The sequence below is a fragment of the Echinops telfairi genome, unplaced genomic scaffold (genome assembly GCF_000313985.2).
Source record: "Echinops telfairi isolate 266 unplaced genomic scaffold, ASM31398v2 ScPeMD7_3533;HRSCAF=4204_1, whole genome shotgun sequence".
NCBI classification, from domain to species: domain Eukaryota; kingdom Metazoa; phylum Chordata; class Mammalia; order Afrosoricida; family Tenrecidae; genus Echinops; species Echinops telfairi.
The window spans coordinates 28,231,122-28,248,680 of NW_022107432.1; the positions used below are offsets into that span (position 1 = coordinate 28,231,122).

The 17,559-nt window shown below is 42.6% G+C and overlaps 1 protein-coding gene across 1 annotated transcript in view; it reads left to right on the plus strand.

Moving 5' to 3' along the window:
• Positions 1–17,559, plus strand: part of GLO1 (glyoxalase I) — a 30,837-nt gene that overhangs the window by 3,979 nt on the left and 9,299 nt on the right. Inside the window, exons 2-4 of the mRNA XM_004710834.2 lie at positions 13,895–13,977; positions 15,851–15,991; positions 17,009–17,076. Coding sequence (XP_004710891.1) covers positions 13,895–13,977; positions 15,851–15,991; positions 17,009–17,076 — 292 coding nt within the window. The remainder of the gene's footprint in view (positions 1–13,894; positions 13,978–15,850; positions 15,992–17,008; positions 17,077–17,559) is intronic.

Sequence of the window (17,559 nt, forward strand, 5' to 3'; positions counted from 1 at the left end):
AGCCGATATTAAGGGCTCAAGTAGAAGGCAAATGTTTTGAGAATGATGATGGCAACAAATGTACAAATGTGCTTGACACAATGGATGTATGTGTGGGTTGTGATAAGAATTGTACGAGCCCCCAATAAAATGATTAAAAAAAAAACAAAAAAAATGATTGACAGGCTTGGAAACCCACAGAGGCAGTTCTATCTACCAATAGGGTCAGTATGAGTTGGGTTTTGAATGAGATGGCTGGCACTGCTTCTCGCTGGTATTGATGACTTCAAGGACCTTATGCGGCTCGAGGACTGGACATTGTCCACCCGAACGAGGGTTAGTGTGCTATTGAAATTGAAATTATAACCCACCCTGGGAACGCAGAGGAGGGAGGAATTTTCAAAAGTGGCATTAATAGCTTAGTGTGAACTCGGAGTATTTGGACTCTGAAGACCGGCCTTTAAAGCCCCTCCCTCCTCCTGTCTGTCATTGACTGAATGAGCTTGTCAGGACATAACGCTACCTGGTAAGACAACACCTAACTAAATAAATACCCCAAGGCCATTGCTTCACCTCATAGCAACCTGAGGCTATCAATCTTTAGGGGAGCAGAAAGCCTCATCTTTCTCCCAGTGAGCAGCTGGTAGGTTTGAGCTACTGACCTTGAGATTAGCAATCCAATGTAGACCTCTTTAGGTAAGAAGGGAGAATGAGGTAGAATGCACTTGCATTCTCTGAATTGTGAGGAGTGGTACTATTTAAGGTTGTATTTTAACTGGTGGGGGGATCCGAAAGCCTTGGGAAGAGTATAGTGGTGGGGCCATGCTTCAAAAGATGGTTAGGGTTCCAGCAGGTCTGCATACAAATACAGCCGAGGGAGAACATGGTGGTGGGCTGGCAAGGAGGAAGTCTCAGCAGGGGAGCTGTGCTGGAGAAGGCTAGAGTGGTAGGTTCGAGGCAGACAGGAGCACCTTGAACTTCACAGCCAAGCAAGGTGGATATCATACAGGTAGTAGGGTTTCAAAGCATCCTGCAAGGGAGATTAAAATAATCAAAGCCTGGAGGTCATGAGGCTACATGAAAGATTCTTCTGGAAGGCGAGCTATGTCATAAGGGGTTGGTTTAGAAAGGAGAGAGCAACCGTGGTAGAAAGCTTACTGGTTGAGTTTTGCATCTTTGTCGTGAGGGCCGACTGAAGAATGCAGAGCTGTGTCATATCCAGGACAGTCTTACTTGGCTGACTTTTCTTCAAAGGGCCAAATGAGCCTGCTCCAAGTGACAAGCTCCTGTCACTTTCTTGCTGCCTTTCTTGGTGTCCTTTACTACAATAGGGTAATGTCCTCACTGCTGCGGCCTTTTGTAAGCTACCACTACCAAGATCTGTCCTCACTTCACTCCGCTTCTCTTGAACCACATTTACTCGTGGACCAAGCCTCAAATTTCAAGACATATTGCTAGAGTGCATTAGGGAGAGAAGCCTTAGGCCTTTTTTTTTAATTAAAAAATATATACCTAGTACCTAGACATAAGGACCCTTGGTGGCATAGTGATTATACATTGGGCTGCTAACCATAAGGTCAGCAGTTCAAAACTCCCAGTTGCTCCGCAAGAGAAAGACAAGGTTCTCCACTCCCGTAAAGTTAGTCTCGGGAAACCCACGGGAGCAGTTCGACCCTGTCTTATAGGGTCGCCATGAGTTAGAAATGAGTTTGAGTTTGAATGAGCAGCTAGACAGCAATCCGAACAAGAAATAGCATCAAGTTAATTTTAACAGAATTATGGGCTTAGAGGAGTTTACGAAGTTTAATCTAGTGAAATACAAAATTGGTTCTCCAGTGATGCCAGTGGAAGGCCATCTTCTCTCCTACTATCCCCAGCCCCGCCACCTCCACCCACCGTACCTTTTCAGACAATTTTACTTATCTTTTTTAAGTTGCTGAAGTGTTTAATACTATGTGTTCTTGCTGTGAATTGAAATAAACTTGATGGCAATGAGGTTTGGGGGTTTTGGGGGCTTGGGTTTTGTTCTGTGCTCAGGATGGACGTGAGGTATGGTGGATTGGATGGAACTAAAACCACAGTTCCTGCCTTCAAGAATGACTGTGTCTGTTAAGCACTAGAGACAGGTACAATATTGATTATATATTGTACAAACCAAAAACCAAACTCACTGCCATCAAGTCTGTTCTGACTCATGGCATCCGTATGGGACAGGGTAGAGCTATCCTTGTGGGTTTCCTAGACTGTAACTCTTTACAAGAATAGAAAACCTCATCATTCTCCTGCCAAACAACTGGTGGTTTTGAACTGCTGACCTTGCAGTTAGCAGCCTGAAGCATAACCAGTATGCTACCAGAATTACTACCCTGTCACAATGAATTGGAATCGACTCTACAGCAGTGGGTTTGGTTTGGGTTTTGGTCCTATATGAGGGTCAAGAAAAGCTTTTACAAATGTGAAGAGAGCGGATGGTGCCCGGCTATCAAAAGATATAGTGTCTGGGATTTTAAAGGCTTGAGGTTAAACAAGCAGCCATCTAGCAGGGAAGCAAATAAGCCACATGGAAGAAGCACACCAGCCTGTGTGATCATGAGGTGTTGATGAGATCAGGTATCAGGTATCAAAAGATCCAAAACAAACAACTATATTGACGCAAAAGAGTGGGGTTGGAGTGGAGACCCAAAGCCCATCTGTAGACACTTGGCTATCCCCCCACAGAAGGGTTATGAGGAAGAGATGATTCAACCAAGGTGCAGTATAGTATCTACGAAACACACATCATTCCTCTAGTTCCTGAATGCTTCCCCACCCACTACCATGACCCAGTTCTACCTTACAATCTGGCTAGACCAGAGAACACACATTGGTACAGGTAAGAACTCTCAACACATGGAATTCAGGACAGATAAACACCCCAGGAACAGTAGTGGTAGTAGCAATATCAGGGTAGAGGGATGGTCAGTGAGGGGGGAGGGGGAGAAAGGGAGAACCCATCACAAGGTTGGGTATATAGTCCTCCCTCTCCTAAAGGGGACGAATAACAGAAATGTGGGTGAGGGGAGGCAACAGACAGCGTAAGATGCAAAACAATAATAACAATATATAATTGATCAAGGATTCTCCAGTGTGAGGGAGGGAGGGGAAAAAAGAGGAGCTTATACCAAGGACTCAAGTAGAAAATGTTTTGGAAATAATGATGGCAACATATGTACAAATATGCTTGATAAAATTGATGTTTCGATGTTATAAGAGCTGTAAGAGACACTGATAAAATGATTTTTTTTTAAGATAAGAAAAAAAGCTTTTAGTATTGGGACATGAACTGTGTTGCCATGAATAGCGAAAGTAACGAGATGAAGCTGTGTTCAGGGGTCGGCGTGAGAGAAAATGGAAATGAGGGGGAAGGAGGACACTGGGCAGGTGGATGGTAGCTTTTCTAGACAGAATCACAGTGCATAGGAAGGCGTGCAGGCATCCGAGAACTGGTACAGGTACCTGCGGCACTACAGGTAATACAGTGAGCCTTCAGCTATGGGCAGTGGTGTGCGTGTGTGCACATGCACACACAGTACAGTCACTGGGTGCTCGTTGTGTCTCACCCTATAAAGATTTCTACTGGGTAAGTATATTTGATAATGTACATCTATAATTAAGATACATAAGCATTTATTGAGGGGTATGTTTTTTATATATAATGTGGATGTGAAATTTAACAACAACAAAATGATGGCCTATTTAAAGAAATGATGGTCGGAGAAGAGTGTGGCAACCGTAGGTGCTTACATTGGGACCTTCTCCCAAGTGCAGCAAGGAGCCACTGAAGGATTCGTGTTCATTAAGGCTGACACAATTAGGTTTTCATTATAGAAAGATCACTTGGTAGCGGTGAAGTTAATGGATCCCATTCTTTCCGATCAGCCTGCAAGAAGCAGAGAGACCCAAGAGCCTGTGAGAGGCAGCCCCCTGCCGTGGAGTTGAGTTGATTCCGATCCATAGTGACCCTGTGTAAGGTCTCCAAGACTACAAATCTCCACAGGAGCGGATGGTCTCATCTTTTCCCCAAGGATAGGCTGGTGGGTTTAAACCACCAACCTTGCAGTTAGTAGTCGAATGTTTATCCCACAGCGCCACCAGGGCTCCTTACTATGATAGTAGTCTAGGCAAAAAGTAAGTAGAGAGGCCTGAGCAAGATAGTGTTCATTTCGGAAGGCAAAAGGATCAGTAGGAGGCTTAGATTGGATTGGGGGAGGAGTGGTGAGAGGAAGGGAGGGAGGGAGAAAAGGAGGAAGCAAGGGAAGGAGGGAGGAAGGATGGATTTCAGGTGCCTGGCATGGACTAACAAAGGGTGCTAGAGGCCTTCTCTGTTGGAAATACAGTGGATTGTGCCATTTGAATCTGCTAAATTACATATTTTAACACCAGTAGACATGTTATTCCAGAGCTGAGCTTAGAGGTGTGGGCTGGGGAACGCTGATTTGGGAATCAAAAGAAATAACTACTGTAGTTGTGGAAACTTGGTATTTAATAATAACTGCAAAAACCAGGTGAGGCAAGTAGCTTGCTGTGGGTTAATCACTTTTATGTATTGTCCCATATACTCTTCCACTCAACTCTTGGAACATCTCCCAAAGTAAACCCAAACACATTGTCATGGTGTCAGTTTTGACCCTAAGCAACGCCCTAGGACAGAATAGAGCTGCCTCTAGCCACCACGCCTTGGGGTTCCCAGACTGTAAATATTAACAGAAGCAGGTTCCCACAGCTTTCTCCCACAGAGCAGATGGTGGGTTTGAACCATCTACCTTCGCCTTGCCAGTGGAGTACTTAATCAGGGCGCCATCCCTTGGAACTAGGGGTCGTGTTTTCTCCATTCTGAAGGTGTACAAACTGAGATCCAAGGTCACAGAGGTAGAACCAGCATTTGGACCGTATTGTCTCTCAAGGGTGATTATTTTTTCCCTCATACTTAACATGTGTGCTTTTTCTTCCTTTGCGTGAGAATTGAAATGCTTCACGATACTGGTGCTTCTGGACTTTTCCTATTTCTCCTATCTGCCACAAGAATAGTTTGGCAAGTGTGCTAATAAGTACTTTTAAATATATATATATTTTTTAATTTTAAAATTCCTTTTTTTTTTCCATTTAAACTTTCCTTTGTGCCTCTCAGCTACTCTCTTCCCTGTCTACAGGGTAACTTCATCTAAAGTTTGTTGTTGGCTGGTGATGTGTAGAATGGGAGGACTGAATGACATGAGACTCATTAAAATAACCAAACACACTGCCACAGAGTCCGTTCACACTCAGTTCAGGATTACGAGACTGGAAATCTTGATGGGAGCAGACAGCCTCACCTTTCTCCCTCGGAGCAGCTGATGGGTTTGAATTGCCAATCTTGTGGCTAGCAGTCCCATGCTTACCCGACAGCCACCAGTTCTCACCGAAATAGAAGAAATCGAAAAAGCGTAGCTGGATCGTTTCTAGAATAACCTGTCACCTCCTGGTATAGATGAAGTAAGCGAAACACCTAGATAGAGGAAGATAGTTTTTAAAAAATGTATCCCATCCTATCTCACATCAACCTGAAGTACAGTCTTATTCCTCCTAGATAAGCTCATATTTCCAAAAGGATCTTCGTTGAAAGCAATTGAAAGGCCGATTTATTTATTTATTTATTAGGTCAGGTAAGGAAAGACACTATATTGATATTTGTTTTATGGGAGATATAATATCTAGGGGTAAAGAATTAAGAACTGGTTTCCCTTTTCAGAGGAGGATAGCTCTTGCGCTGTTTCCCAGGAAACTGGTAAAAAATGAACAATTGCTTTTAGGCAACATCGTTTATGATAAAATAACGTGATTGGCAAATTGTAGCTGGACTAGAAGAATTATCTTACCTTTGAGGAGCCCTGGTGGTGTCCTGGTTACTGGTTGGGCTGCGCTTCGCCTGGTCTGCACGCCATTCAAAAGGACCAGCAGCTCCTGGGGAGAAAGGCAGGCTTTCTACTCCCATTAACAGTGCCAGTCCCGGAAACCCCCGGGGATCACTGTGAGTTAATATTGACTCAGTGGCAGTGAGATTTGGTTGCGGTATCCATGGCTGTTCCTTTTGGAGCTTCTAGAAGCTTTGGTTCTGAAGTTTAAAATGAAAACCAAACTTAACTGCATGGAGTTGATTCCAGCTTATAAAGGGTTTCTGAGGCTGTAAATCTCATCTTTGTCCAAGGGAGCAGCTGGTGGCTTGGAACGTTGTGGGTAAGCAACCCGACAGCACCACCAAACAAACAAAACCCCCTCAAACTCACTGTCATCGAATTGATGCTGACTCATTGCAGCCCAGAGGATCGAGCAGAACTGTCTGTGTGGGTTTCCGAGACTGCAATGCTTTACGGGAGTAGCAAGCCCCTGCTATCTCCTGCAGAGTGGCTGGTGGTGTTGAACTGCTGGCGTTTTTTATTGCAGCCAAACACATAGCTACACCTCCACAGGTCTCCTTGACAGTGCGACTAGGGCTACCTTCAAACTTGGGAGTGACTACTAAGGTATTGCAGCAAAGGATATTTTAATTTTTTAATCATGAGCATTGACAACACCCTTGAACTTTGGGGAGCTTGGGGGGGTGGCATTTATACTTTTTCAAGTTAATTTTAATACTATTATATGTATATTGTGTGTGTTAGACATTCATAAATACATAGCTGTGTTAATAGAGAATGAAATTAAAGGCTTTAACATAATTAATTTTGAGTTATAATGAATCCTGATAGCATTTTAAATAAAATAGTGGAGTTCTTAGAGGTGTAAGGTCAATACCATCTGCTGCTAACCAAAAGACTGGAACTTTAAGTCTACCCTTTCTTGGAAGAAAGGTCCGATGATCTGTTCCCAAACAAGCAACCACGTCAAGCTCCGTGGAGCCCTGCTCTGTGCTGACACCCAGAGGGTCACGAAGCATCAGAATCCACGCCACAGCAACTGGTGGTATAAACACCTGTAGTCTGCTTGTTAAACTAACAGACCATGTGCATGTCCCCACATTGTGTTCTTCTAAGTCAGCATGTTAAATGAGTTAAAACCGTCAGTTATCTAACAGCCATTTCTTTATGTTTGGAGTCACTTTAGCAAGGGGGTTGAAGCCAGACTTTCAGGGTTGGAATTTTTATTTTGCCTCTTACTCTATCAGAGGTACAATAGGGGCAACAGTACTACCTCATACAGGTGATATGAATTACGAAACTGCGACCATGTCTACAAATCGCTGTCATGGTCCCTGGTTATTTTCTTAGATAAACTCCAAGAAAAGTCAAAGAATAGCAACTCCTAAAGACTCTTAAGGTCAAAACTCTTTCATGAAAGATTGTAGGCTAGGTCTAGAATAAGGCACACAGGTAAGGATGGGGTAGGTGGGGTAGGGTAGAGTAGGGTAGAATGGATAGGGTTATCCAACTTGCCTTACATTACTTGGCAAAACACCTGCAAACAAGCACAATATTGTGCCCAAGATAGATGGATTTTTGTGTAGCCTGTGTGGATGGATTGGACAGAATGACCATAAAGTCGTGTTTGTACTTTAGCAGTACTAATGATGGTTCTAGAGAACCGCTGAGGATACGTGTGATGAATGCGACCTCGGTGACACTATGGATTGAAAACCGATGAACAGCTTTTAAAAGGTTATTTGGTTAGTTTATACTTTCTCTTATTTCTAACTGTAGAAGAGGCCAGTAATGTTGGCTACAACCTGATCAAGGAGGTGAGGTAGAAATCTAGTTGGGGTGTAAGGAGAATGTGAAAGGTCACTTATTCATTAGAAAATATCAGTGACCCAAACAAACATGTTTCAGAGAGGAAAGGTGATACAATATAAATATATAAAGATGTGTGTGATTTTTCAATTATGTAATTGTATGGCATATTAAAAGTTAAGTGCTATGGCAGAAGAAAATTTTTAAAAATGAAACAGGATATACAGGGATTGAAGTACAGAGTTACGGTTTTAATTAGGGTGCCCTACAAAGGCTTCTATGACCTGTGGTGGCATAGTGGGTTAACCATTGGACTGCTAACTACAAGGTCAGCAGTTCAAAACCACCAGCTGCTCCATGGGAAAAAGCTGAGGTTTTCTGCTCCCATCATGTTTTACAGACTCGGAAACCCACAGGGGCGATTCTCTGTCTTATAGGGTCATGCTACTCTGTCCTAGGAGTTGAAGTCAGTTCAATGGAATGAACTCATTTGAGTTTGAGAAAGTTTTCTTTGAGAGGATGACATCATTTGTAAAAAGTTAAGAAGATTCGTTAGGAAAAATGGCTGTCTGGGGAAAGAGCATTCCGAGAAAGGAACAACCAGTATAAAAGTCCCATGGCTACAGCCTGTGAACCTTGTTCAGTGAACCGCTAGAAGTTAGTGTGGAGTAGAGGAGAACACACACAGTGTCGGATAGAAGTCAAACAGCAGAGTCCACCAGGCGAATGCCAGGTGTGGGCAGGGCTGTGTGCCTCCCGGGAGGCCCATTCTGGTTGTTGGCTGAATGCTGGACTCAGTTCCTAGCAGTTGTAAGACCAAGGTCCCTGTGTCCTTGCTGTCTGTTAGCTGAGAGGCTGTCGCAGTGTCCTTACCTGTACGCCCTTACATCTCAGAGCCCAGACAGATCCTTCTCACAGTAGGAACCTCTGCCAGACCTCCCTTTTGTCTTCTTTAAAACAATTTATTTTTGTTGTGGTCATTGAAAGTAAACACAACATACACCAGTTCAACCCTTTTTGCATATGGAATTCAAGGCCATTGTCTATGTTATTCAAGTTGTCTGTTCATTCTCACTCTCCTTTTCCGAATTGCTTTCTCCCTTTAATATAAACCACAGCCTCCTGTGCTGCCTGGGTTGCTCCTTCTGCCTTCTTCTTAGCATCTCTTCTCTGAAGGACTCTTCTGCCCTCCTCTTCTGTATGTAAGGGCTCAGGTACTTAATTACATCGAGGCTCCCCAGATAATCCAGGTGTCGTAGTCTAAGGTCAGCTGATTAGTAACCTTAATTCTGTGTCTATGAAGTCTCAGTGTGGCACCTAAGTCACTAAATGCTTGAACAAACACCCAAACTCAACCCACTGCCATCAAATCCATTTCAGTTCAGTGACCGGATAGGGCAGAGTACAAATGTTCTCCAAGTAAGGTTTCTACGGCTGTAATTGTTACATCAGCAGGCTGCCCCATCTTCTAGGGAACAGTTGGTAAGTTAGAGCTGCCATGCGTTCGGTTAGCTGATGAGCACTTAACCATCGCAGCAGGAGGGCTTCTTCATAGGATAACCAGGGTCATGTTAAAATTGGGTTATCATGCAGAACTGACCAGTACATGGGAAGGAGAGAGCTAGTCAGTAATCCCCTCTCGTTGAAGACCGTCAGTCATATGAGAGTGCTTCAAAAGTTTGTGGGAAACTCCATTATCTTTTCATCCCATTCACAAACTTTTGAAGCCCCTTGTATACCTGGGATTGAACATGTTAGGTACATTGCTGACTTTCAACAAAGGAGAATGTCTGTGGGGCAGGTATAAGCAAGAAGCGTGAGAAAGAATCTAGTATCCAAATGGACTTGTGTTATCTGGTTTAGGGAAGCAGAAAGCCCCCGAGTGGCTCACTTGTTAAGTGTGTGGCTGCTAGCTAAAAGCTTGTTGGTTTGAACCCACCAGTTACTACTGCACAGGAGAAAGATGTGGCAGTGTGCTTCTGTAAAGATTTATAGCCTTAGACGCCCAATGGGGAAGTTCTCAACTGTTACTGTCATTGAGTCCGTTCCGACTCAGAGCGCCCCTTGTAAGAAAGAGTAGATCTGCCCCCATGGGTTTACAGGGCTCTGAATATTTATGGGAGCCGACAGCCTCATCTTTCTCCCTCTGGGTGGTTGGTGGATTTGAACTGCTGACTTTATGCTAGGCAGTCCACCGGGGCTCCAGTGGGCAAGCCTCCTTTGGCCTAGAGTGTCACCGTGAGTCAGAATAAACTCAATAGCACCAATGTTGCTTTGGTTTGCTAAGGAAACAGGGTTTACTCCAGATTAGATTCGTTCTGATTGGTTCGTTATCCTAATGAATATTATTGAGAAGGGAAGAATAGATATTCCAAACAGAAAGTAACAATCGGCCCTTTTTCACTTAATGCTATAGAACAAACAAGAGGCCCAAAAGGAGAGGGTCAAGCTCCTCAATGTTTTCCCTAAGGAATGCCACCCAGTGGGCGAGGGTCAGCTGGATCCCTGCAGATCTGGGATTCCAGAGCCCAAGCTCATGGAATGCAACTGAGGCCTTGACTACCCCTCCTCCTCCAAAGTTGCGGTGCCCGAAGTCTGGTGTAGGAGCGACTGCTTTCCCTCTGAGACCTGCCTGGACCAGTCTCCATAATGACCTGAAGGTTTTGTCTTGAAGCCAGTCGGCTTACTCACGTTTCCACTGTGCTGTAGAGAAGCAGCAGTCACTCATATTAACCAGGAGAAGGGGGTGTTTGCTGTTCTTGTAGCGTTCGAAGTGTCTTGTGTGTTTACCTGTAGACCCTGAAGTCGTCTCTCGCTGCCTTTTCTTTTTGAGCAGGCAGGACGCAGTGACTCCTGTAGGTGGTCTTTGGATGTGTTCCTGGGAGAAAAGCCAGGCCCTGGTCTGTATCTCCCGAGCTGCTTCTATGCCTGTCTCAGCTGCTCGCTGACACTAAGATGCGCCCTCCCGGAGCAGAGCAGCTGACCTGGAAAAGCCATCCCAATTTCCCGGAAGCCTGTAGCTGCAGACCCAACTGCTCTTATGTGATGATACGTTGTGAATAAAGCCATTCATTGGCTTCCATTCATTGGCACCAGCTGAATACAAGAAAGTAGCTTGGGACTTGTCTGTTTTAAGTGAGCTTTGATGCTGAAAAGGTACATGTTGGTTATTTTCATGTCCTCGTGATGCTGAATGAATTCCACAATGGGAGTTATAAGGAGAGATAGATGCTTGTGCTGCGTAAGGAGAAGTCAAAGGTGCCAGGCCGTTTTGTCAAGATCGTGGGTTTCAGAGAATCCTAACCTTGTGGGAAGGTCTCACCTGATTTACAGACTTAGGGTCTGTAAGGTAGAGAGAGACCTGAACTAGAATCAGAAGGCTTGGATGTCTAGTTTAATCACTAGGGTGTCAATTTCTCATCTATAAAATGGGATTATTAATATATGTCAGAGTTATTGTAGTTAATGAAGTAAAATTCCTAGGCAACATATTATTTTTAATGTTTATTATTAATGATTATTGTCAAAGTAGTGTGAATAATAATCTTAACATCATGAATGTACATATTCTACCTTTATTTTTCCCCAGACAGATTAATCCTTCTGTTTTCTGATTTGTAAATTGGACCATTTCACAAAGGTGTTAGGGACAGTAACTTTTTACTGTCACCTAGGAGTTGTTTAGGAGCCTAGGTCTTGTGAGTAATTTCTCGCTATTTACCTAGTTACCAGTGAATGGTGCTGGAAGGGCACTCAATATACATTCATTCCCCAAATACGATAGTCATTGGATTCCTTATTTGTGGTTACATCAGGGTCTCACTTTGGGTTGCTCAAAGGGAGACTCAAGCTAAAGGTTTATTTGTAAGTAGTTTATTCAGAAAGGATCACAGAAAAGTCTATGGAGTGGGCAAGGGAGGTCAGAGAAAAGTACCCTATATACTCCAGTATAAGCTCACCCAAATATCAGCCGAGGCACCTAATTTTACCACAAAAACTGTATTTTAAATGTGTTGAAAAACTCGACTTATACACGAGGATATACAGTATATTAAGGTGCAACGATTGCCCTCTCCAGGAACTGGTGGTGTAGTGGTTATGCACTGGGCTGCAAACTACACAGTCAGCAGTTTGAACCTCACCAGTGCTCAGAAAGAGAAAGACTTGGCTTTCTACTCCTGTAAAGAGTTTCAATCTCTATGACAAAATGATAATGATTATCAGGGGTTCATGGGGGAAGGGGGAATGGGGAAGGAGGGGTGAAAATGAGCTGATACCAAGGGCTCAAGTAGAAAGCAAATGTTTTGAGAATGATGAGGGAAACAACTGTATAAAAGTGCTTGACGATGGATGTATGGATTGTGATAAGAGTTGTATGAGCCCTCAATAAAATGATTTTTTTTAAAAAGGTTTCAATCTCGGAAACCCTGGGGACAGTTCTACCATGTCCTATAGTGTCTCTCTGCATCAGAATTGACTTGATGGCCATGTGTTGGTCTCTCCCTGTCTGAAGGTCTCTCCCCAAGAGAGTGTAAGAAAAGTGATGAAAACCAAAGCCACATGGGACCAGTTAGTGCAGTGGCATAATGGACCATGCAAACATCAGTCTCCTTGACCCTGAGATCAGAACTATAGATGGCACCTGACTACCATTCCCAGTTGCTCCGAAAGGGATTACATTAGAAGATCCTGGATGAAGTGGGAGGAAAATGCTAAAACAAAATTCAGAACCTTAAAAGAGTCCAGGCTTGCTAGTTGGATAGAACCTATTGGAACCCCTGCGAGCATGGAGAGTCCAGGCTTGCTGGTCGGAGAGAGCCTGTTGGAACCCCTGTGAGCATGGTCCTGAGTCACCTTTCAGACTGAGCTGAGCTCGCCCCCGTGGCTCAGTGTTCAGCCGGACAATAGATCGGTCTGTAAGGGGAACAATAACACTGGTGAGGTAGGGACACCTTAGAATCATCAACCCCTTGAGATCAAAGGGGCAGCAATTACCAAAAGACAAAATTCAAAAGAGTTAGGAAGGAAGGAAGACTGGAAACAGGAAACAGAGGGAGTAGGGTCGAGTGATGTTACATTGCGGTTTGCAATGAATGAAATGAAATGTGTGTAATTGTTGAATGTAAAACTAGTGATCTGCTCTGTAAACCTTCACCGCAATGCACAATAACAAGCTGAAAAATAAAATGAAAGATGTATTAAGAATGGATTACTACTGTGGGAAACTGGGGTTCAACCCTGCTGGTGAGCCTGTGAGAGACGGTGTGGAGCATGCTTCAGAATGGGCCCCTAAGGGGTAAGGAAAGCAGAGATGTGTTTACCTACCGCTGTTTGAGGGTCCTTCCTTGGTGTGTTAGTCTGGGTAGACTAGAGAAACAAATTCATAGACACTCATGTGTATGAGAGAGTTTTATATAAAAGAGCAATTGTATATTGAGAAAACATCCCAGCTCAGTCCAGATCATGTCCATAAGTCTGATATTATCCCATATGTCCATACCAGTCCATAAATTCCAAATCAAGTCCATAAGTCTGATATTACCCCATATGTCAATACTAGTCCATAAATTCTTCTTTAGACTCACGCATTCATGCAATGACACTGAATGCAGGAAGATCACAGCCCAGTGGGTGGGAAGTCTTGTGGATCTAGTGGTGGTAGAAGCATCTCAGTGCTGGCGTGGGTCTCCACGTGGCTCCTCAGCTCCAAGGCTCTGACTGCCATTAGCCTGTCTCCCTGTGGCTTGTCAACAGGATTGTCTCACAGGGAGTGTGTGTGTGACCTTCTTTCAGGAAGCTGTTTATCTTCTTAGTGCCTCCAAATGAGGTCATCAAGCTACGACCTGATTGACAGGTAGACTCCATCCTTCCATAAGTTGACAAAGATTATGTAACTACCACACTAGGGTATCAACTCCCTTGCCCTTTGGACCTGTCCTACACAGAAGCTTGCTCCTGTTGTCCAGAAAACATCCTGGTCAGAGAGCCACAGGATGCTATCTGTAGGTGGGAATTCTGGGAATTGATTTCAGGTGATTTCTATGATAAGCAAGGGTCCAAACATGTTTGGAAACAAATTTGTAGACACTCATGGTTCTTGTTCTTGTACAGATCACAATGTGTATAATAAGTGCTCAAGTTAGAGGTGTTTAATACATAGTGCTTCTCTTTAGGACTTCCTGCTGCAGCAGACAATGCTCCGAATTAAAGATCCTAAGAAGTCACTGGATTTTTATACTAGAATTCTTGGAATGACGTAAGTGAAAGATTTCTTGGGGCCAGTAACGTTTAAGTACATGTTCTGTCAGAGTTTTGCAAGTGTAGGCAGTGTCTGATACTTTACTCTAAGTTTATTATATTAGAGTAAATTTTATTTGCGTTAACTCAATGCACAGATCTCAGTGGGCTAAGGCCTAGTGCATCAAAGTGATAATTAAATCGGAGATTTGGGGCAGAACCCTAGGAACATTCCATTTATTGTGCTGTCGCCATTCCCTTCGGTGGATTACAAACAAAGTTATCCCCGAGCATTCAGTCCCCTTTCAGTCATCTCCTGGAAATTGTATTCTGTGCGCCCTCATGCTGCCTGATTCCCAGCAAAACAATTCTACACTTTAAGCTCAAGTACCAGGCCCAAACTTCACTCATCTTTCTCCTCACCCTGCAAGCAAACTTAGCCTTCTCTGCTCTGGAATGATTCTAGCTCTTATGCCCGCTCGCCTTGCTGCCTTTCCATTGTCAACACCATTTACTTCCTCACCGCCTGTTCCTTCTCGAGCGCAGCCCAGCCTCTGCCGCCTCTTGGTGCTGAAACCATCTCACGGGACCTTTGCATATCTGGTGACCTTTTCTCGGTCTTAATTTTGTTTGACCTTTCTATAACACCCAATGCTTATTGATGGCATTTATATATGTTCCGTGATACTAATCTTGCTCCTCCTTCCCTCTCTCTCTTATCACCAATCCTCAATTTTCTTTCCCTGGGAAGATTTTTGTTTTGTTTTGTTTTGGTTTTGGTTTTTTATTTTATTTTATTTTATTTTTTAAACATTTTATTAGGGGCTTATACAACTGTTATCGCAATCCATACACACATCAATTGTGTAAAGCGCATTTGTACATCATTCTCAAAACATTTTCTCTCCACTTAAACCCCTGACATTAGGTCCTCACCCTGGGAAGATTTTTTGTTTTGTTTTTATTTTTCTCATTTTATCTTTTTGACCTAACCCTGGTTAAACACACAACAGCTAACCAAAAAGCCAGTGGTTCAAACTCTCCGGCTGCTCCACAGGAAAAAGATGTGGCGGCTTGCTTTCGTAAAGACGACAGCCTTCAAAACCCTATAGGGCACTTCTACTTTGTCCGATAGGGTTGCTGTGAGTCAGAATTGACTCCAGGGAAATGGGGTGGTTATCTGTTTAAAACATTTTTTTGAAACTGATTGTGGCAGCATTTGTGCAAGACTGCTTGATGTGATGGAACTATGGGATGATATGATGTCTGTATAACTAATAAAATGGTTAAAAACAATTTAAAATTAAAACATTTTAAGTCTATTGTATGTATAGATGTGATCAAATCCTAGCTATATGCCTAATTTTCTCAAACTCATCTTGTAAATATACCTAGAAATTTCAACATTGTAAGAACTTAAGAAATCTTTATTCAATTGAGCAGTATGTATATGAAAAACAATTGGGTAATACATTGCAGTTTTCATTTAGACAAATTACCTTTTGATGATGACTTTTTCTGTTTATAAGCAATTACTATCATTTCAGTTAAAGTCCATTATATTTGAAGATTTTGTGAAATTCAACAGACTGAATTTGTTGTATTTCCCTGGTATTTACAGATGAGTAAGGTTTTTTTACTGAGATTTTTTTTTCTCTGATTTTTTCCCCATGCTCTGTCCGTTCAAACAGCATTATTCTTAGTACAACATGAATATCAGGTTTTGTTTATTTTTTAAATAGTTTTATTTTTAATCTGTGTAGCATACATTTCAGTGGTTTGAATATGTTCAAGAGTTGTGCCATCATCACCACAATCAATTTTAGAAAGGTTTTGTTTGAAATGAATCTACCTTTTCTACATGATTTGGGCCTGTCATCTTTTAATTTCAGGCTGCTCCAAAAATTAGATTTTCCGACTATGAAATTTTCCCTCTATTTCTTGGCGTATGAGGATAAAAATGACATCCCCAAGGATAAAGATGAAAAGCTGGCATGGGTGTTCTCCAGAAAAGCTACCCTGGAACTGACTCAGTGAGTATGCGTTTCCACAGCTACACCTTGTAAGCTAGTTTTGCTTTTCATCTCCACCCCCACCCCCACCCCCATTAAACTTACCAGTTAAGTCAAACCAGAGCTACTTAATGACCGCATCTGTAAGAATGTGACTTGAGTGCTGTTTAGAGACCTGTTTTCCTATTGTCCTGTACAGCCCCGATGGAGCAGTTCTGTTCAGTAAGTAACCCAAGAACTTGCCATGAGTTGGAAGAAACTTCCTGGCAATGGGGTTGGTTGTGTTTTATTGCTCTTGTGGCAGTCAGGGGAAGTGAGATCATCATTCTTTTAGATAGATCATGGATGGTAAGATATTTGCCCAACTGGAGATTCAAATACTTGTTCATTCATTCTTTTTTATTTTTGATCCAGAAATGTTACATAATGGGTTTTTTTTAAGCCTTTCAACAGTTTTACAATCATAAACATTAAAAAGATATTTAAATATTTTCAATATTTACAAATGTAGAAATGTCTTCCCTCTCACCTGCCCCTCCGCACTTCCTCCCCTAATTCTTTATGTTATTTCTCTGCACTCTGTCAAGGTCTGTGGCTTGGTGTGTCTGTCCCCTGATTGAAAAGGGAGCATCAGAACTGGACAGACCTAGACACGAACCGTGGCGCTGACATAGTTCGGTGACCCTGAACAACTCAAATCACCCTGCCTGAACAACAATCTCACCTGTAAGAGAGACCTACTCAATTTGAGCCTGTTCAGCTGTTCTGAGATTTAATGGAAGACAAAGTCCGAAGCACAATGAGCGATAGCTGCTGCTATTGTTGTTTATTACTGTTGCCTGGCTTTACCGCCTCCTCCGTCTAGTTCAAAATCCTACCTTGTCCATTTGCCCTTTCTTGAGAGCTTAATATTTGAAATAGTAGAGGTAAAGCCAAGTGTATGAAACCTTTATATGCATGGTGATGTTTTAAAGACTTTCTTCCAGAATATCTTTTCTGCAGGACACTTGTAGTAATATATTCACTCTCCTTTTGTAGCAATTGGGGCACTGAAGGTGATGCGACCCAGAGTTACCACAATGGCAATTCAGACCCTCGGGGCTTTGGTATGTTGGCCTGCTTGTCTGTGCTTTCTATATGTGATTGGCTGCGCATGTGCCTCACCCTATGCGTGTAATAAACCTAAAACATTCCTGGGCTAATTTCAAAGTATAACCATTTATTTTGCACAAATGTTTGTTGTATTTCTAGAAGAACCTTTTAGATTTAAAAAAAAATGTGGCCCGTGGTGAGCCGGATTTCTGTAATCTCTCGATAAACAGTACTGGATTACAGGCTTCAGTTGGCTGCCATCTAGTCGTGCCAAGAGCAGATCTATTAAATATGAGTAAATGATCTTTCTTTTTTGGTGTAGGTTATTCTTTTAAAAAATTTTTTTTATTAAAAGATCATTTTATTGGGGCTTCTTACAATTCTTATTACAATCCATACATTGATTGCATCAGGCATGTTTGTACATATGTTGCCTTCATTCTTTTCTATACATTTACTTACTATTTTTTCTTTTTGGAAAGATTTATTGGTTTTTT